General features: G+C 32.3%; 2 protein-coding genes across 4 annotated transcripts; one reads left to right on the top strand and one right to left on the bottom strand.

Moving 5' to 3' along the window:
- Window positions 1-1,546: 1,546 nt before the first annotated feature.
- On the top strand, window positions 1,547-13,304 carry Naa20A (N-alpha-acetyltransferase 20 A). Of its 3 annotated transcripts, none has more exons than XM_088225055.1 (6): window positions 1,547-1,644; window positions 7,747-7,884; window positions 7,967-8,082; window positions 11,076-11,205; window positions 12,707-12,843; window positions 13,083-13,304. In XM_088225055.1, the coding sequence occupies exons 2-6, from the start codon at window positions 7,832-7,834 to the stop codon at window positions 13,166-13,168; spliced, it is 522 nt and encodes a 173-aa protein (XP_088081181.1). In that variant the 5' UTR covers window positions 1,547-1,644; window positions 7,747-7,831; the 3' UTR covers window positions 13,169-13,304. The 3 variants fall into 3 exon arrangements, with proteins under 3 accessions (XP_088081181.1, XP_088081182.1, XP_088081180.1); XM_088225056.1 differs by having other exon boundaries at window positions 1,553-1,675; window positions 7,695-7,884; XM_088225054.1 differs by lacking the exon at window positions 1,547-1,644 and having other exon boundaries at window positions 7,684-7,884.
- crn (pre-mRNA splicing factor crn) lies at window positions 13,206-21,445 on the bottom strand. Its single transcript, XM_088225053.1, has 5 exons — window positions 21,283-21,445; window positions 21,010-21,195; window positions 17,496-17,611; window positions 14,918-15,074; window positions 13,206-14,838 (listed from the first exon to the last, which is right to left on the bottom strand). The coding sequence occupies exons 1-5, from the start codon at window positions 21,319-21,321 to the stop codon at window positions 13,294-13,296; spliced, it is 2,043 nt and encodes a 680-aa protein (XP_088081179.1). The 5' UTR covers window positions 21,322-21,445; the 3' UTR covers window positions 13,206-13,293.
- Between the last annotated feature and the right edge of the window lie 342 nt (window positions 21,446-21,787).

Consider the following 21,787-nt stretch of genomic DNA (forward strand, 5'->3'; position numbering starts at 1 on the left):
GTTAATACCAAACAACATTTAGATTGGCAATACTATCAAAGTCATAGAAAAATGATATATTTCACCGCTTTTGTCCGTGGGTTTCATGTCATTTTTAATTACGCATTTATTATTGAACGTTTTTCCGGCGATTTTAAAACTTTTAATATTGTCGAAGTGTTAATACTTAGTTTAAAGGATTATTGATATGCCACTGAGGAAAAAACATTAAAAATGAGTTTTTGTTGCACTATCACGCGACAAAACCGTCTTGTCAAGAGCTCTTTAAAAGTAAGTATGATATTAATATCTCATCCACTGTATAATGCTTACAATAGTTTAAACTGATTAATTATTAAATATCACAAACATTATACTATTATTGAATTTAATTGATTGAATTATGTTTTATTTACAGAACGAAAAGGCTGTATAACGGAATAAACCAATATTTTAACCTCAGAGGCTCTTATACTTCACAAAAGTTAACAGATGGAAGAGTTGAGGAAATGAAGATGTTTAAACATAGGCAGAACGTTTAATGTTACACAGTTTGTAAAGTGGCCACTTCAACCAGCCAATGACAGTACATAAGCCCAGTGAATACCTAGACTTCCATATGTCCTTCCCAAAATGTTTTCCCTTTGTTGCAACAAATTTTGATTTGAATATCGGATACTTTTTACCATGAGAAATCTCGCTAGTCGAAAAGCTAGCAAGTCATAAAACAGTTTTATTTATTTGTTTCAGAGTTGAGAAACAAAAGATTGCACCAGGCTCTGATCTCCAGTCAACTGACATGAATTATTTGTCATCTGACATCACATCATTTGACTTTCTTGGCAAAAATAGCCCGTAATTGTTATTATTTATTCAAAATAAATATACTGAGTAACAATAACAAGATATTTTATTTAATATTAATATTTTCAAGAAGCTTCGTGTTTTTTGTTTTTTTCCTTTTTTTTTGTTTTTTCTTGTTTTTTTGTTTTTTTTTTCTACTCTTTTGTTTTTTTGTATTTTTGTTATTGTTTTTTTTTTGCTAAATAAATCCAAACTTGCATGATGTTTGTTTTTTTTGTAAAAAAACAAACATCATGCAAGTTTGTTGGATGGTAACTAGGAAGTTTGCTTTTAACTTGCCTCAAGTTTACAGAGTTGCAATCTCAAACTTGGTTCAAGCTTGAACTCTTGATACTTCAAACTTGATACAAGCTTGAGGCAAGTTTAAATTGCTATCTGGGGAATGATATTTTACACTTCCGAAAAATCATTAAAATTAATTATCGTTGCTTTTGAAATGTCATGTCCGAATTCATATTTCGATTGTTTCGAAATCTCAAGTCTGAAATCATATTTCGATTGTCTCGAAATGTCAAGTCCGAAATCATATTTCGATTGTCTCGAAATCTCAAGCCCGAATTCATATCTCGATTGTCTCGGAAAACCATTTCGAATGAGTTCACTCGAGAGATCTCGATTATTTTTCCGATTAGTACGAGTAAACTCGATTAATTGTAAGCATTTCGAAATGTCCCGACCTTTTTAATAATCGAATATTTCGATTATTTTAATTCGATTATTCCTACCAGTAGAAACAAGAAACAACGTCAAATGTTTAATTCTGCCAGATTACCGATTTTTCATAGGCGAATAGTGCCAAATGTAGGAAGAGTATTTTAAGGGATATTACCAGGCAGTTTTCAGCCAATACAAGACTTTCTAGTCATTCTTCCGATGTCGCACAAGCCACTTGCTAGTAAATCAATACAGTTTGTGGCGCAACTGTCGGCGGCGTGCGCCCAGCCACGCCGTGCCGGCCGGCGTCCTTCTAGACGAACCGCCAATTTATCCGTTTCCATTCGAAATCGCTGTCACACTGCTCTCTGTGTTTTTGCACTTTTTCTTCGAAATACCGAGTTGTTGCGTACCGAATCGTAATTCTACGAAAAAACTACATCGTTTTCCGAAACGATATCCACATTTATTTAAAGAACGGATCAATCGTGTTCAAAGTCCCAAATTTATGAATTTATCCGATGACAAGATTAATCGACGTTGTTTTGTATGCATTAAACACTTCAACGCATTCAACTTTAGCCAATACAATGACATCCAGCTTTTATTGTGCTCTGTGCCTACCATTGGATTGCCAGGTAAATTACATGATATTTCATACATAATTATTTCAAGAATTTGTCTCATGTTGCACCATTATTCGTCCCGTTTGCCTGCCCTGCAAATTTATAACTCATAGGGAAAGCATACTTTTATTAATCTGGACCCATTTTACAATTAAAGTTATTAGTATTTCTGCAAGAAAAATATATGTACGACTTAGGTTAGCTTTCCACTGTAATTGCACCTTATTTATCTGTCTTGTGTCTATACAATTGCAAGTCTGCTTTTGGAATGTGGTGTTTGTGATTTGTCTTACAGTTTTGCTATATCGTTCCATATTTTTTGTCTCAATCGGAGTTTATATTGTTTTTACAGTTGATTAATCGGGTTATAATGTATGTACAAAGTTGGCGTAGTGCCTTTTCCTGCAACTTCCGACATTTTTATTTGGTCATTATTTACAAACAATTACTAGGGTGGCATGGTGTGTATACAATTGTAAGGATGTGTTTTTGAAATGTGGTGTTGGTAATTTGTATTTTTTTTACAGGGTTTAACAAGTCACCATCCAAAGAAAATAGTTTTCATTATTTACTTGGTGAACAGAGTTCGGGTATGTATTTCTATAATTTTCACATTTCCTTACACCCCTTCTTTCAGACTTATGTTCTATCTCAGTTATTATATTATCGTTAATGCTTTCTACACGTCCTAACCATCTCAGCTTATTTTTTTCTATTCGTTCAAGCCTTACTCGATCTTTCAAGGTTTTTCCTGAAATTCTTGCATTATGTTATCTGGTATGATGTTCATTTTATTTTTATTGTGAATTACAGTCGGCGTAGCTGTTACTGAAGAACTCCCCTGTGCACTCCCGGAAGGCGTTGCCAGTTGCAGTGGTACGACTTTCATCCAACCTATTTCTGGTTTGTAGTAATATTTTTTTATTTTTGTAATAAAAATTTACAGACATACATATTTATATATAAGAGAAAGAGAAACATCTTTGTTTCTTTGTTAAAAAGAAAAAAATAAGAAAAAATACATATAAATTCAGGAGAGTTCAGCGTGTGTAAGAGTTAATGGGAGATTTACATCTTGGTTTGCGATCTCAAAAGGCATGAAACAGGGATGTGTAATGTCACTATGGTTGTTTAATCTATACATGGACAACTGTATGAAAGAGATAGAATGTATGGGTATTGGAGCAAAAACTGATAATTTTTCAGTCAGCTGCTTGTTGTATGTTGATGATGCAGTTCTGTTAGCAAGCAGCAACGAGGATTTGCAACAAATAGTCTCTAGAATGTATGATGTATGCCTGGAGAGCCAATTGGCGATGAACCAAACTAAGTCAAAAGTGATGATATTTGAACGTAGTTATACAGAAAGCAGCCAGCCATAGAAAAGTGAAACTGAGATAATAGCCATTTTGTGAAAAGGGTGAATTATAAAATCTACACAACAGTTGGAATGTTTTTGACTAACAAATGATAACAATGAATACATAAGTTTTTTTAAATATTACAAACAAGAATCTTATTATGTATTTGACAAGTTTAAATGATTTTTATAGTACCATAAGATTTTTCTAGTTTTGTGGGTGTTTTCTGCAAATTTACAAATGCCGTTTTTGTGATCGACAAAGACTACAGCGTCTGAGCGTGGGCCATTCCTTTTTTAATTATTAAAAAGTTTATAGCACATTTATATCGTATGACATGACCATGAAAGTGACCCTCTCAGTTGAAACAAATTTCTGACCCATAATTTTCTCCAGCAAATCGGCATATTAAAGCTGTTTGTATTTTCGAAGAACTTAAAATGTATACATACAGTTACTTGTCCGACTCATTGACACATTGTCACATATTACTAATTAATAATGTTTTTAGATATCAACGCTGATGACATATCAGGCCCACTGCGTATTTCTGGTCTGAGTGCACTCCAGCAGAGTAATGTAGTCCAGTAGTCAATGTTAATATTTAGATTTTTCAATCACTTATATGATATTTGAGGAAAATAATTGTATTCTGTGCTTTCCCCGCTATTATGCCCGACCCAGTGATTACGAAAATATTGATGTCCTTCGTTGAATAACTAATTGAATATTTTAACTTTAATATAATAACTCCTATCTAGTGAGGTCCCAATATCACCGGAAAACCCCTTAATTAAGAATATAAACAAATAAGTAAAGAGCCATAAAACATAAAAATAATTTACCATGGAACCTAATGTTTGTCAATTAGGATGTTTGAATATTAAAAAAATAATTTGTTAATTTATTATAATGGGTACCCACAGTAATGGGAAATTAAAATGTTTTAGCTGTTCATTAGGTGTTAATTATTACTCTACAAAAAAAACGTAATTATTATTATACAAACTCTATTCTACAAACTATTCTACAAACAAAACGTAATTGTGGTAAATGAGGTATATCAGCTCGATATTGATCCAAGAATACTTCAGAAAAAGTTTCTTCGATTTCTTCCTTAAGAGTCATATAAACTATCATCACATCACTTAGAAGTTGATCGTTATTGTCTAATTCACTTTCGGAATAGGTTGAGCTGCTAAGTCTCCAAGTTTCTCGGTGAGGTACTATTATTTCTATATCACTTTCACTATCCGTTATCATTTTGAATGATATATTTTGTAAATTTATTCACAATAAAAAGGACGCTTTGCAGAGTTAAATTGTTTGTTAGAGTAACAAAGTAAGATTAAATATATACATATATAAATGTAAAAAATATGTAATTTACCACAGCTGTTTGTAATTTCGGCAACTGTTGTCTATCTCGCTCAATCCATTATGCGTGAACTAGCTATTAGTGAAACGGAATATTTTTCTTGGAAGAAATATCAATTTGTGAGACAGTTGCACAAAAACTTTTTTTATTTTTTATTATATTATTACAACTACCAAGAAATAACATAACTTCTTAGTACATTTACCAGTTATCTTTAAGTTTCAATCTAAATAACTCCCTACAAACATTTGGACATACTCTTAAAATATTGTTGATTAAAAAACTTGCATAAAAAAATTAAAGTGTTTTTAGGCATTACCTAGGAGGTGAAATAATTTATCTAGATGAAACTCACCGACATCAATAAAGGTTTGATGCCGCCCGTCAATTAAAAAATGCGTTTGTAGTGTCTAGAGGCGATTATTGTAATGGTATCTATGCAGGTCTACCAATGAACAAAATGACTCGCCTACAATCTGTATTGAATACCGCAGCGAGACTTATTTTCGGAATCTCTAAGTTCAGTCATATCACTCCACTACTTCAGGAACTACACTGGCTACGTTTTCCACAGAGGGTGGAATACAAACTCTGTTGGCTTATGTATATGTCACTGCACAACTCTGCTGTAAATAAAATAAATATCCTGAAACAGGAAACCCGTGAATTGTACCTTCGGGGTGGTACTGAATATAAAGTTCACGGGTTTGAAATTGAAGGCCATGAAATCGTACAAATGTTTGATGTGCCACATCTTTTGAAGGGATTTAGAAATAATATGCTAGTAAAAGATGTACATTTTATTCAAAATTCTGTATCAAAAATAGCAAAGTGGTCCCATATTGTACAATCATACACATACGATCAAGCAAGAGGGGAAGACTTTTTCCAAATGCACAAATTAACAGATTGTCATATTTTCCCTGATAAACTTAGAAAAATGAAGGTCAAGGTTGGTGTTCAGCAGGACAGTAGGAACTACCATGAAATCTTTGGCAGATACTGTGGATGATATTGACGATGGGGCATCGCAGACTGCTGATCTTGTCTTATTTATAAATAAACTTATCGACAGTTTAAATGGCAGTTCTCTCAATGCTGATAGTATTATTTGTAAATACCGTTGTGGAGTCAGATTAACATCTCCCTACTGGAAATTTTGGCAGGAAGCTATTTCCATCTTAAAATCAGTAAAATTTGTAGATTCCTAAAACCAAAAAATATCAATACCACCTACAGTGCGTAACTGGATTACAACTCTGGAAGCAATATCATATTTGAGTAATAAATTACTTACATGTTATAAATTTACTTTTGTGCTTCCACGTAACCTTAACCAAGACCCCATTGAAAACTTTTTTGGCATGGTAAGAAGTCAGGGTGCACGTAACATTAACCCCTCTAGTTCAAATTTTAAAGATGCTTTTAAGTCGCTTCTCATATCAAACTTATCTCATACTCGCTCCATTGGAGCAAATTGTGAAAATGATGACGGTGAAATTTTAGATTCATTAAAACTTTTTTTAACATCGGACATCGAAGTCACTCCTTACCAACAAGTTCTTCAAGACAGAAAAGTAGTCAATATGTTGCGGTTTGTAAATATATAGCTGGTTATGTGGCAAAACGGGCTCTATCTAAATTTGGATCTTGTTGTGAATGTAGACTGGATCTTAAATCTAAAATACAGTTACCGGGGCATAGTTTAATAACTTCTAGGGCATGTGGTCCAAATACTTTAATCCACCCAACAATCAAAATCCATAAAGTTTTTAATACCATTGTCAATCACTGCAAAAATAATTTACCGATTATTTGCCATAAGTTTCATGTTATGTCGAGTTTGAAGGAAATAGTACTATCTAAATTAAATCCAGCATGTTTATCTTGTCCAGCACATAGAGGCCATCTTTTTGATTTTATTGTTAACTTAGTATTACGATTATGTATTTTTTCTTGGTGTAAACAAATGAACTTTCTATTAACTGGGCGAAAAAAATTAGAGTCTTGCATTGTTGATCCTCTCAAATTACAAGCTAGAAAGTCTTATAATAAAAGACTTAAGAATAAGAAGCGCAGACAATAAAGTAGATACATGCATACCCTTTTCTTCTTACCTGCCATATAAGCACTTCATTTCATTACTTAATAAGCTTATAAGTGCTTCCTTCTTGTTTTATTCCTAAGCAGCAGCCTAGAAATGTCAATGTGAAATAAAATAAATTATCCACCATTAATAATATTCTTTTGTTTCAGAATGGTGATTGTTGATGCCATGGCTCTTAATCTGCACGAAGAAAATATTTTTCATCCAGGAATAGCAGGGATCCAATGCTGATCACAATGCTGCACAATTTTTAAATAATACTCAATTGTTATTTTTGATAATCCAATATACTAACCACACATGTATATAATATTATTTTACAAGTGTCAGTTTTCTTTCTCGATTCTTTCTGACGTATATAATAGAATCGAGCGATTTATTTTAACAGTAAAATAAAACTATTAAAAATGTTTTTAAAAATTTTTATTTATGTATTCCTATTCCATAATAAATTTAATGTGCAATATCAATATAAAATTGTTTTTTTAAATACAGGACAGAAAAATTAAATTGCGTGCTAATACTTGTATTTAATTAAGCAATTTTGTATTGATATTGTACAATAAATATCAATATACGATGCAACGCAGTGATTTGAATTTTCGCGCCATCGTCAAAGCTTCTTGTATGCCACACTAGACAGCGCTGCGATCGACGCCCAAAGTGCTTAGATATAGTACCATAGTTTCCTATCTAAAGATATCTGTAATCTGTGGATATTACAGAGATTTTTGGCCAAACACTTCTCATTTTGTCACTTTTATATTTTATTTGTAGTTGAGTGCCGTGAACATTGGTACGGATAAAAAATATTTTTTAGGTTAGAGCAAATCATTTTCTCTGCGAAACCTGCAAATAAAAAATGACTACTTTGCGACCGTTCACTTGTAATGATATGCTGAAATTTAATAACGTGTGAGTACTTCACATTTTAATTTTTTGTAATATTTCAGTGAACATTTAAGTATTTATATTAAATATATTTTTTAATTCACAGTAACTTGGATCCACTAACTGAAACATATGGACTTCTGTTCTATACTCAGTATTTGGCACACTGGCCAGAATATTTCCAAGTTGCGGAGTCACCAAGTGGCGAAATTATGGGATATAGTTAGTATGTTTCTTTAATTTTGATAATGCTAGGTTCTTTATTATTTTATGTCTCATGACAGGCGCCGTGGTGCAGTTGGTTAGACGGCTAACCGTGAAACTGGCGTCGCAGGTTCGATTCCCGCCAGTTGAAAAAAAAATCAAGAACGATTTTTTTCTCAATTGGTCTGGGTGTTGTGGTGTATTTTTCATAACTTCCTTCCATATCCCCCCTCTTTCCCACCTCCTGACAAGCCTCTAAATAGAGGCTTAGCGGGTTGATCTTTTAAAAAAAATCTATATGAATATAGTATGATAATTACTAATGTTTTTTCCTCATGTGTTGCCATTTTTGTTTACCCCGAAAGCAAAAGATGTTTATAAAATAAAATATTAATAAATATATTTCAGGGACATTTTTTAACCAGATAATGAGCAGATGGTAAAATACATTATAGAGTCTTTATTCAATAAAATATACATATTATTACAATATTAATACATTATAAAGAAAACAAAGTATTAAGATATATTTTGTCCCGATAAACTATTCAATAATAGTTTGTCATCGGGTGCTCAGACATTAGTTTTAATTAATAGTCAAATAAGAAGAGTACAGACATAATACTGTATACGTATAAAATAATAAACATAAAAATAGTTTAAAGATTTTTTTTTATTTTTTAAGTAAGAAAATAGAGTAAAATAATACAATTAAAATTAAAGAATAGTAATTTACTTAAATATATTTAAAATATAAGAAAAAAAAATAATAGACACATATATAAATAGTGTGTGCTCATAAATGTAATCAAAACAAGATAAAAAATAAATTAAACAAAGCAAAGTAAATCGAGAATTTCAATTCATATCAACAGAAAAAAAAATAATAAGAAAATTAAAAGTACATATTAAAATTAAGATCTAAAAAATGTAAATGAAATAAGAAAGAAATAAAAGAAAAGAAAAGGTTAACCCAAGAAAATAACAAAAATGTATTCAATGAGGGGTAAAAAATAAAAAAAATAATAAATAAAAAAAATGTATTACATAAATAATAAATCAATATAGGAACGTTTTATCTACTAACCACTTACGTAATAGAAACTTAATTTTATTTTTACTATGACATGTTTTCATGTCAAGTGGCAACAAATTAAATACTTTTGGAACAATATAATCCAACGTACATTGTCCATATTTATTTTTAAATTTTGGTACTACTAGGCCATCAACAGATGTAAATCTTGTTGAGGAAGGAATTGTGTCTCTTTCAGTATTGTATTGAATTTGGTTCTTATTGCTTATTTTACCAAAGACAGGCTGTGATTTAAAAATCTTACCAATTGGTATGGGGCTGCCGGGTTTTCCCTAAATCCGAACTTACGATTGGCATTTATCATCTATAATTCTCTAATATATTGCTGCTTTCATTTATTCATTGCCAATTTTATTATTTATTTATTATCATATAATTATAATTATTTATTATTATCCTTATGGATTACATTCATTTAACAAAATAATGTTCCCTTTTAAATTAATATTTTATTGTTATTGATAACATTATTCTTTTTTATTTTTTATTCCAATAAAATGGCTACATAGTGCAGAGCCAATTCTACCATATAAACAAAAACATAAACATAAATATCTTAAAATTAGTTTATATATTTTTTGTAGTTTAGTAACATTTATACCAATAAATCATCAGGTTTCTGAAACAAGTTGGTGACTAACATTTTACTAGTAGGTGCGAAGGTTTTCACGGTCACTGTTACCAATATGTTTCGTTTTTGGGTGATATTTTTTCTGACTTTTCGGCTACCATTGCAGGAGCCATCTCCAGTAATTACAGTGCACGCATAATAAAAGGGGCAATTGAAATACACAGGCACCCAAATAACATTAACTAATACAACGGGCTCAAAATAAACTAAACATGGTTTCCAGCACTACATACTATAAAAACGAATAGAAATGTTCCTAGTGCCGACTGTGACACTGTACAAATTACGAGTACTTTGTACAGTGTCACACACAGTTTACCCTGAAGATGGCTTCTGCAATGGTAGCCGAAATGTCGGAACAAATCCAACACACACGGTATCACCCAAAAAATAAACATTGATATTATTGAGATATTTATTTTATTTTTAATCTTGAAATAGGGCACACATAAACATATTCTTATGTGTGCTCAAATAATAACAATATACATATGTTTAATTTATAAGTTATCTAACACATTTATTTCTCAGCCTTCTATTTGAATTTAGTTTTTTTTTTCTTCAGTTTATTGCACTTTTGAAGCTAAAAGCTCATCTCAAATCAACAATTAAAATAAAACCGCAGTTGAATCTTATAAAATACACAGTTTTGTATTAATAAAATATTTTAATTTACTTAACAAAGATAATTTGATACCAGTTGTTATGAATAAATATATTTTTTGATAAAATTATAGTTGTTAACTTATTACAGAAACCCGACAAATAAACAAAAATTCAAGGTAAAAATAAATCACCTTATCAAATGCACGGTGGTTTGTTTTGAGATCATTCTAAATTTCAGATTTTTTTTTAAAACTAAAATAGTTTTTAAATTTTGGCCTGAACAAAATTGTTTGTTAAAAATAGTAGTTTGTTAAAAATATATACTGTGTAAATATCATTGTAATTAATATTTAAAAAGTTGCGCCTTGGTTAAGAATTACTTTATAATATTCGATCGATTAAAAAATTTAATTTGTTTTACAAAATCTGTCTTAAAAATTCGATTCACAGACAGGTTCCTTCCGGCAATGTATTTTTTTTATTTTTTTATATGGCCGATTCTGATTAATGAAATAGTTTTTTTATTGATTAGATATCGGCATCAATCAAGTTTGGATTTTTGGTGAAGAATAAAGTGGACCACAACTATCTGGCGTTAAAATTGTATGTGGTGATTTTTCTGCTTTTTATTTTTATATTTCTCATGTGCACTGAAGAATTTATTTTTTTGAAATTTAGTAATGGGAAAAGCGGAAGGTCACGGTGAAAACTGGCATGGTCATGTTACAGCACTGACTGTGGCACCGGAGTATAGAAGATTGGGACTAGCGGCTACGCTCATGAAGTTTCTTGAAGATGAGTCAGAAAAGTATTATTCCATATTTATTTGTTGTGTTAATGTTATTTCCATTGAGCTTGATACAACTTGAGATTGAAATTAAAGAAGCAAATATTTGCTGGATTGTGTTCGTGTTCGAAAGAATGAAAATACACTTTTTTTTTAAATACCTGAAATATGTTCTCTCAGTTACTTAGCACATTCTGTCAGTTCAATTTTTACCAAAAAAATCCATCATTATTTCCGTAAAGGTGCATGTTATATTGGTTTCTAATGCTTCTAGGGTTGTTGATTTTTTCCATAGACCGTGGACTTATTGTAGCTCCATAGAAAATAATCCAATAGTTTCATATCACAGGATCGTTGAGGCCTACTAACAGGACCATTTTTGGAAATAATGTTGTCACCAAATTTGTCATGCGGTAAATTCATAGTTTCACGAAGAGAAAATTTCCACAATTTGCAAATGTTGTTCAAGTGTGCTTTCCATTATTGATTTGAGTATTGTTACAGTACAAATGTAAAAAAATGTCATTCTAAGTTCAACAAGAGACAGGTATTATTACCAATCAAAAGTTCAAAGAAAATCACGATGAAAAAAAACCTTTCAAGAGGTTAAATTAATAAAAAAAACCACCAAGAGACATCAATATTTTGGAATAATGTACATTGTTTATTTTTACATAAGTAAACAGGTTATTACACAAAATAATTGATTACTTTATTAAAAACTATATTAAAAATATTATTAATAGAAAAATTACAAAGACAGTTTTGGCTGGTTCGAATCCCACTCTACTACAACTTGATTTCCATTTTCTAATACTTACTTACCGGGTCCGGACTTCAGATCTTGCCACTTCAGCGTGCAGCGACAGATATCGCCTTGTCAGTGGCCATCCTCAAATCATTATCATCACAAGTTAACTGCATTTGTGGATACCGCAGCAGATGTGGATCATCCTGCACCTCTCCACAATCACAGTTCATGTCATCTCCCGCGAGAAAAACCCACCTCTGTTGATTGTATTTGCACCTAGACACGCCTACCCTTAGTCTATTGAGAACTTTCCACGTAGGGAAGTCCAAACTGTGGGCGGTATTTGTACTTTCAGATGCTTTAGATGATTATTTAGAGCCTATCGCCGAGTTTCCAATAGTGACTTATTTGTAAAAACTCTTTGAAAATGGTCCCCGAAATTGAAATATCTGGGTAAATCATAAAAATGTAAATACTTCTGCATAATAAGTTATTACAAATTATTTTTCCAAATAATTATACATATTTTAAATTTTTTATTTAATACATTTTATAACATCAATTTTATATGAAGAAAATATTCACATGCAAACTTAAATTAAGAGATTAGAAAGTTTTATTTGTTAAGTGTTAAAAATATTTTATTCTTAACAAAAAGGTATGTTAAAAAAGGGCTTAGAAAATACATTTATGTTCTCTAGGTTAGTAAGCATGTCAAAACAATTAGCAAAATAGTTTTTTAATACATAAATTTGTGATATTGCTTTCCAGTAAAAATGCATACTTCGTTGACTTATTTGTAAGAGTCAGTAACAAGGTGGCTATAGCAATGTATACTGAACTGGGCTACATCGTGTATAGAAAAGTCTTAGAATATTATTCTGGAGATCCCGATGAAGATGCATATGGTATGAAAATATTTTAAATCTTAGCTGTGCTAACAATAAAAATATTTCCTTTAGTTTAGTGCACTGAATTAAGGATATCAATGGCACCACTATCTCAATTGTAAATTATCAAGTGCAAAGAAAAATCAACATCTCAATTAACAGAATTGAACAAGTTTTTTGTTCTGCATATTGAATATCTTAATTTTGTTTTAAATCTGTCATAACTTTACTACATTCTAAATGTATTTTTGTTCCAGATATGAGAAAAGCATGTTCGAGAGATGTTGAGAAAAAATCTGTTATACCATTAACTCATCCTGTTAGACCTGAGGATGTTGATTGATAATAAAATGTAATATTGCTTAAAAATAAAACAATTATTAAGATAATGAGTTTATTATGATTTGTGAGAATTGCAATTATTAATTGATATTGTTTTTGTGTATAATGATTATGGTAATAAAGTATTTATGAGCTTGTTTGTATTGTTTCACTTTCGGTTCCCTCCTTTTCTTTGATTTTCTTCCAATTTTTAGCAGCAGCAAGAAGTTTCAGGTTAGGTTTAACCATTTCATCTTCTGGGAATATATAGTCAAATACCTCTTCCCAACCTTCTTCCACTCCATTTTCTGACACAATCTTTTGTCTCTTTTTGACTCTACGGGGCATTTTATCTAACACCTTCTTAATACTAAGATCATCTCCACTTTCATTTTCAAAGTCTCTCCAAGCTTCCAGTAGAAGAACTCTGGATTCTTTTTCTTGTACATTTCTTAAACTATCGTTAGCCCTTTCATAAACTCGCCTGGCCATCTCTACATTGACGTTATCTGTATTTTCAGAATTCAGTTCGAATTTTGCATAGGACATCCACACTTTGACATGAACCGTGCGATCTAAAAGTCTTTCGTACAGCTGTCTCGCTTTTTCTGTCTCTCCTTGAGATACTTCAAAGTCAATAAAACTTTTCCAAAGCAATTCGGGCATATCAAGTCGGGGTTGATTTACAGCTAACTCATAAATAGCTCTGGCTCTGTCGATATCTCCGAGAAGGGTTTCAAGTTCTGCAAATTTCATCCACGTAATACAATTTTCAGGACCAAATTCCAAAAACTTTTGATACAGAATCCTACACCTATCAAATTCTCTGAGTTGTATTTCTAAATCTATATAACCTCTGTAAAGTTTATCTCTAGGACAAATACCAAGAGCTAACCCAAGTGTTTTTCTGGCTTGCATTAAGTTTTTGCATCTGATTTCAAATTGTGCATACATAAGCCATATTTTAGAAAACGTGAAAATTTTGTGCGGAAGTAGATCCAAACATGTTCTGTATATTTGTCTCGTACGATCTATGTCTTGCGCTTCTAGTTCTTCAAACAGAGCATAGTTTATCCATAGATAAATATACCTTCTCCAAAAGTGCTTTTCTTTTGTTGGAGGGACATTAGCTATCGCCCTTTCATAAGTCTCTCTGATTTCTTCTAAACTTCCATCATTTTCTATGAGTCGTAGGAAATCAAACCACGCATCGTAGTTTGTGGGATTATCCTTGACTTCTTGTTCATATTGAAATTTGCGTTTGCTCACAATAACATCCTCAATGCCTGATCTATCTCCATACTTCTTCTCGTGAATAGTATACGCTTTATAGAGGTCATTCGTTTTCTCTTTTGGAATATGCTGCAGAGCATATTTGTATATTACTTTAGCTCTGTCATGTTCCTTTTGATTTTCTTCAAATCTGGCAAATGAAATAAACAGTCTCTCATCTAGGGTTTCGTCTCCATAAAATTCTACAGCTCTTTCGAAAACATTTCTCGAACCGTTGATAAATCCGTGGTTTTCTTCAAAGCGTGCATACTTAATCCAATTCTTTACATCCGGATGAACCATCACAAAACGCTCGTATATTTGTCGGGCTCTATCAATCTCCTTATACCGGAGTTCAAAGTTGATGTAAGTTTGCCAAGCTTGCTCATCTGGCTGCCATTCCATCCAACGTTCAAACACCTGCAAATATTTATAAAGAATTATTTTTTTAAATATCAATTTATTAAAAGGATTTAAGTATAAAAAGATAAATGGTTACTTGTCTTGCGCCAGCCACATTTTCTAACATCTCTTCCATATAGGTGTACTTGTACCAAAATTGGGCTACCCGGGGCAAGATGGTGACAGCTCGATCCCACAGATTACGAGCGTGGTTTACTTGTCGATTCCTCATTTCTAATTCAGCATATTTCAACCTAAACATTTAAAAATCAATCAATCAGTGAAATACATTTTTTTTTATTTATCACAGCAATAAAAAATTTGAAAAAATCAAACTTTTATATAATTTATATTATATAGATATGAAAAGAAAGAAAAGAAAGGAGGGAGGGTTAGTGCCGGTAACAGAGTTAATGGTGCCTTAAAGTCTGTCGTAGCAAATAAGTGTCTATCGCAAGAGGCTAAATTAGCAGTTCATAATGGAGTTCTGGTACCAACCCTAATGTATGGAAGCGAAGCATGGAGTTGGAAAAAAAGGGACGAAAGTAGACTGAATGCTGTTGAAATGCGATCCCTCAGGCGAATGTGCGGAAAAACAATGTATGATAGGTGCCCTAATGTCGAAATTAGAGCAGAATGCAAGGCTGAGTTAAGCATTATCGACAAAATTAAGAAAGGTCTTTTGCGATGGTTCGGTCATGTGGAGCGAATGAATGATGAAAGAACGGCTAAAAAGATTTATGATGCGAATGTGTCTGGTTGTAGAAGTCGAGGAAGGCCGAGAAAGACATGGCATGATCAAGTACAACAAATTCTTGAAAGTGGTCATGTGAAAAGTCGGAATAATCGACGTGCGTGCATGAGAAGATGTATGAATGTGAAGGAAGCAAAGGAAGTGTGCCAGGACAGAGTGGTGTGGCGTTCTATCCTCTCTGCCTACCCCTCTGGGGAAATGGCGTGATGGTTAGTTAGTTAGTTAGTTACATACAAATAAAAATTAATGCAAAGCAAACTCCCTCTTTAAACACGAATTTTCATACTATTAGAGAGGTAGAAACGTTATTATTAATTTTGTGTGTACAAAACATTTGTAATTTTATACTTATTTGTTTGCAAGGAAGATTGAGAAAAATATGGCACAATCAAACCTAACAAATTCCCAACATGTCAAATGTCAGAATAATTGTGTATGGTGAAATACATAAATATAATACTCGTATATAGAAAGAAATATGGCATTTTTTCCTCATTTCTACCTTTATTTGGAGATGGTGTTAAAGTTAGCCGGTTGTATTTTCCCGCATTTAAACCATTAACAATTTCAACCATTACAAAGCTAGATTTGAATTTTTATGGCATATAAAAATATGGCAAATGTTTTATGATTCAATTTGAGGTTACAAACAAACAAACCATAATGCCGTAAGGGTAGGCAGAGAGGATAGAATGCCAGATCACAAGGAAATCACTCCCCTTGTATACATCGTAGACTTTTGTTACCGAGAATTGCAGGTCCTCTTTGTTGCTAGCAAGAAGCACGGCATCAAATTTTAAATCGGCTTATCAGCATAGGAAAGACAATTGACAGTTAAATCATCCATTTTTGCTCCAATTTCTAAATCTTCCAGTTCTTTCATACAGTTATCGAACAGCCATGGTGACATCACACATCCCTGTTTTACTCCCTTAGGAATGTCAAACCACCCATACTACAAATAATTAATTTACCCTAACACATGCTATGCTGTCCTTATACAGAGAAGAAATAGCACGTGTTAGATTGCCATTCACTTCATACTTTAATAACACTTTCATTTTTTTTTTCTGTCATCTCCATCAAACCCTTTTTGCAGATTGACAAATGCGCAGAAAAGTTTTTGGTTTTTAGCAAGAAAGTTTTCTGTCATGTTTCTTAAAGCAAATATTTGATCCATAGATCCTCTTCCATTCATAAAACCGCTCTGTATATCCCACGCTCTATTTTTAGCAAGTTTTCTTACTCTCTCAATCAGTATTCTTCCATACATTTTTCCAACAGCACTTAAAAGGTCGATTGCTCTATAATTTCCGCATTCCACCCTTGAGCCTTTTCCCTTGTGTAGAGGCATAACAACAACCCTTTTCCAATCTAGAGGAGTGATTTTCTCTTCTAAACAACAGTTAAAAATCTTAGGCAGCCGTACAAACATTTTTTCACCGTCCGCCCTTATGAACTCTGTAGCAACATTATCAAAATCTTGCACCTTTCCATTCTCCATATATTTGGCAGCGCTTCTAATTTCTTTCACACTTATATCTGTCATACCATCATCCGCATTTAAACTTAATTAAGGAGTTGCAGTTCTTATATTTTCTGTATGTGTTTTATACACCTCCTTGAAAGTATTCCTTCCATCTCGTTTTTATTCCACTATCACTCGTCACCATTTTTCCATCTTTTCCTTTTACCGGTGTCATACATCCACTTTCATTACTGTTTCGGGATTTTTTACTGCTTTATATTATATATGTATTTTCTTAGAGGTTTTTGGTCATTTTGATCCCTTCTTTTTCTTTCAGCAATTTTTTTCTTTCACACACACCTTGTTTCACTCTCTTCTAACATTCATTATATACATGTTTTAATTCAGCACTTACTACCAACTGCTTTATTCGGTGTCAAATAATTTACAAACCATAAAGTAATATTCCGATGATCCATATCCAAGGCCCTTTCGTAGATGGATCTTGCCCGTTGCACTTGTTTTTGTGATTCCTCCCATGATGCATACTTTAACCAATTGCTGATAACCTTAAACAAGTAAAAGCACACATTTTATATGGGTAAAGTAATGGTAAATAATATCATGAAATTTTGCACAGGTTCACCATTCATTTAGACTTGAAAAGATAACAAATTTCATCGAGATATGTCAGCTCTTTTTTGAATTACAGCCATGTAAAGTTTTCGAAAATTTGACAAAAACCGCACACATTTTTAAAAATTGCTCTAGGAGCTCTCCTTCTTTTTTTAATGGCCTTTTCACCTCTCAACTCAGGTGTTCTGGCCAGTGTCGAGTTTTTTGTTTTTTTACATATTTACACATGTTTTAGTAACATAATATATACAAGTTAGTAAGTTAGTATTTAATATAATATATACATATAATAATATAACATATTTACAGCTTTACACCATTTATAACTAGATATTTACATAGGATTTTAAATACGCGTTTATTGGGTGGGGACAGGAGAGTTAGAATATGAATAGGGAATGGGATATTTATATCAGAGAGGTCGGATAGGAAATCAGGATAACAATCATTTATGGGGCATCCAAAAAAAACATGGTTTAAATCTTCCTCATCAAGCTTACATTCGCAAATGGCAGAGTCCCGGACATGGATTCTGAACAGGTAAGAACCATTGCAGCAGTGCCCAATACGCATTCTGCATATGGAGGATGTCTCAAACTTGTTCAGAATCACTTTAGAAAACCAAGGCTTTTCTGTTACGCTTGGCTTCAGTTAGAAAAGATGTCTACCCTTGGCTTGGGAGGAGGCTACTTAATATTCTTGCCATGTGCGAAGTTGCTTCACCTTCGTCATAACAAGGAGATCACCCAGTGGTAGTAAATTACTGTACGCAGGATCCCCGGAGTGAACCGCCTCCTTTGCTAATTGCGTCTACTTTTTCGTTACCGGGAATACCACAATGGCTAGGGATCCAGGACATAACAATACTCTTATTGGATGCCTCTGATAAAGAAAAAAGAAATTGAGTTTTCACGCAGAGTTCGTCCTCAGGATAAGAGGATGGAGGGGATTTGATTTTTTGTAAGGCACTTGTTATATTGTGAGCTTAAGGCATACTTGACAGCTTCTCGGATTGCGATACATTCCGCGGTAAATACAGATGCATTCTTGTGCAATTTGTACAATCTTTGAAAATTGTCGTCTTCACAATATATAGTCGCACCCGTATGGGTTGGCGAATCTGACCACCGGTGTAGATAATTTTCCTACCTATCCATCTTGACAACCGAATACAGTTAAATGTACACCGAGGCTGTAGGTGGCTTTCGACTCCGAATGTGAGTTCAATACTTGGGACATAAATAAAAGCTTTAAATGGAAAACGATAAAGGGGAGAAAGTCTTTAGGATAAATGCTAGATTCGAAAGATTTGTAAAAATGAAAACTGTTAACTAGTAAATGGGGCAGTTTATGAAACCAAAGATGAGGATGTCACGCAGTCAGAGAGAAACTGTACCATTTTGAGGAGCAGGTTGTTTTTTTGGACAGAGCATTTTAGAAGAAATCTATCCACCAAGTATTGTCTTCTCATACCGAGTGGGGGATCACAAGCTTCTACTTATAAAGCGTTAATTGGAGATGATTTCATGGCTCTGACGACTAGTCTCAGACTTTGGGATTGAATCCGGTCAAGTCTTTGGTCGGAGCTCTCCTAATTGAGCTAGAGAGCTGGAAGGGGTGTTATTTTACAGCATGTTTCATGTCCTTTACTGTGGTATACAACATACTAAGGCTAAAGATTTTTTTTGTCAAAACTAAAAAAATATTTATTAAAATTTGACAAAAAGGACATATTTTTAAATTTACAAATTAATTCTATGAGTAGTTACTATTATCTTTAATCACATGGCAAAATATAAATTTTATATGATAATGGCTTGGTAAAAAAAATGTTACAAACAGTGTTGATTTTGACCCGGAACAAGCCATGACAGTCGCTCGTATTATTATTTTGGATAACTTATACAACGTCATTTTCATAATACCTCAAGGGCGCTTTACAAAGTGATTATATAAAGAAATAAATTTAATTTCAATAAGAAAAACAATGTACTTTGTCATCACATGCTAAGGATTTATTCAAATGATTTAGAGAACCAGTGGGTTTTAAGTTTTTTCCGAAACATCACTTCACTCTTACGTATTGTAGTATATGGATCTATGTATACAAGCTAGTGTATTAATATTTAATACGATTAACATACTTGCAACTTAACACCATTAATAAATAGATATTTACACAAAAAAAACAAAAACAAATTTCGCTACTAAAAACTGTCATTACTCTCTCCTGAACAAAAGCAAGTTTGGGACTTACGAGTTTTACAAGTCAGGTCGACGATATGTAGAGTTCTAAATGTTCTTATTAAAAACAATTAAAAAACTCTGATGATTTCCAGCTATTAAATAAATAATCATAATATAAAGTCAACACAAGTTATTATTTTTTTTTTATAATCCATTGCCCAAAAAAATTATGTTCAAAACCAGTTTATTTATCGTAGCTGCTACAAATTTAACTTACTTTGTCCCCATTTGATATAAAAAAAAAAAATTGTGACATCAAAAAAAACTTTTTGAAACAGTCTAAAATTAAACAGTTGTCAGTATAAGTTTATGTACCTTTAAAAATTATGTTCATTTAAAAATCCCTCTCCTCCACTCTATTTCCTCATCCCTTAATCTTCATATTGTTGTCTTATAAAATATATTATTTTTTCTCTTTACTGTGTAATATTTGTGAAAATTTTTAACTGGATGTATGTACTATTTTTGATATTTTTTCCGTGGTTTTGGTTTTTAAATGCATATATTTTTTAATATCATTAATCTATTTCCGCAATTTCGTATTGGTTGTTTTAGTGATATATCTAAAATAGTAGTATCTATTTTTAAAATCCATAAGAAATTAAAATTTAAGACATTGGCATTAAGGGTAGGCAGAGAGGATAGACCGCTAGACACGCCTATCCTAATATACCTTTGATTCCTTAATCTCTCCTCCTTTCCCTTTTCCTCTTTCCTCTTTTTTCCTTTTTCCCATTGAGTAATAGTTTTGATTTAAGGTAATTTACAAATACGTTTATTTCTATTTTTATATATTTTTAACTTTTTAATCTTTTTTTTCTATTGAATATGTTCTGTAACTTGAATTATAAAAATAAAACTTTTATTTTATTGGTTGGTTGGAAGAAATTTCCATTTGGCAATAAGCCCGCCAATGTACAAATAACATTATGTACAAAAATTTTAATAAATAAAAAATAAATTCATAGGTTCTTCCACATTTATACATCTTGTCATGCACGCCCTTCAGTTGTGTCAACTTTTGACATGAAAAACGATATTTTAATATTTGCAATCATCTAGTATAAGTTAAATCTGTACTCACGAGTCTATTTTTTCTAATATTGTCTTCAAAAGCCTTCCGTTTTCGATGTTGATAATCCTTTAATTCATCGGGATCAGAAATCTTCTGTTTTGGTGGAGGAGGAAGAATCTCCAAATCACGTTCCTTAGCCTCACGTAAAAGTTGTTCAGCTGTGATTTGTATTTCTGCCGGCGCTTTATTTTTTACCTGAAATTAAAAAAAAATACGTTTATTTAACGTCAAATAATTATTATATGAGGTTAACTATGTTCGCTGTGTTTTAATGATCCAAACCTTAGCTACTTTAGGCATTTTTTGCGATTTAGTCTCCATGTTTGTGAGTATTTAAAGGTGCAATACAAATGCTTGAATTCAATGAAGAAAAATAAACGATGGAAGTTGTTTTTATAGTCACTCAAACCAGCAATCGGCAGCAATTCACAAATTTTCGTTTGTCAAAAGTCAAAACACATTACACAGACAAAATATGCAGGTTTTGTCGAATATAACTAATATCTATGGTGCGGTGATTCTATGGTAATTCGATGTAGGGGGAACCCGGGGCGAAACGGGGTAGCTAAGCTGTGATTGCAATTTGTGAGAGTTTGAAATGAATAACATCATTATTTGTCAATTTGTACATTTATTTACTTATTTATTTACTAAAAAACAAGTGTTTAACTTACCTAAATCCATAATTACCATAAACAATAGCGCCTAAAAAAAGAAGAAATTTCCCATTCTGCCCCACCCCCCGGGGCACAATGGGAAATAAATTTGGGACACAAAGGAGTACTCG

Source organism: Micrasema longulum, unplaced genomic scaffold, assembly GCF_059751315.1.
Source record: "Micrasema longulum isolate JH-2025_06_02 unplaced genomic scaffold, ASM5975131v1 h1tg000328l, whole genome shotgun sequence".
In the NCBI taxonomy this organism is placed as follows: domain Eukaryota; kingdom Metazoa; phylum Arthropoda; class Insecta; order Trichoptera; family Brachycentridae; genus Micrasema; species Micrasema longulum.

Excerpts from the sequence above, each read along its gene's own strand:
- Naa20A (XM_088225055.1), top strand. The coding sequence starts at position 7,832 with ATGACTACTTTGCGACCGTTCACTTGTAATGATATGCTGAAATTTAAT. Across the intron at positions 8,083-11,075 it reads TGGCGAAATTATGGGATATA|TAATGGGAAAAGCGGAAGGT; the intron begins GTTAGTATGTTT and ends TTTGAAATTTAG. Across the intron at positions 11,206-12,706 it reads CTTGAAGATGAGTCAGAAAA|TAAAAATGCATACTTCGTTG; the intron begins GTATTATTCCAT and ends ATTGCTTTCCAG.
- crn (XM_088225053.1), bottom strand. The coding sequence starts at position 21,321 with ATGGAGACTAAATCGCAAAAAATGCCTAAAGTAGCTAAG. Across the intron at positions 15,075-17,495 it reads CATCGGAATATTACTTTATG|GTTGAAATATGCTGAATTAG; the intron begins GTTTGTAAATTA and ends TTAAATGTTTAG. Across the intron at positions 14,839-14,917 it reads ATGTGGCTGGCGCAAGACAA|GTGTTTGAACGTTGGATGGA; the intron begins GTAACCATTTAT and ends AAATATTTGCAG.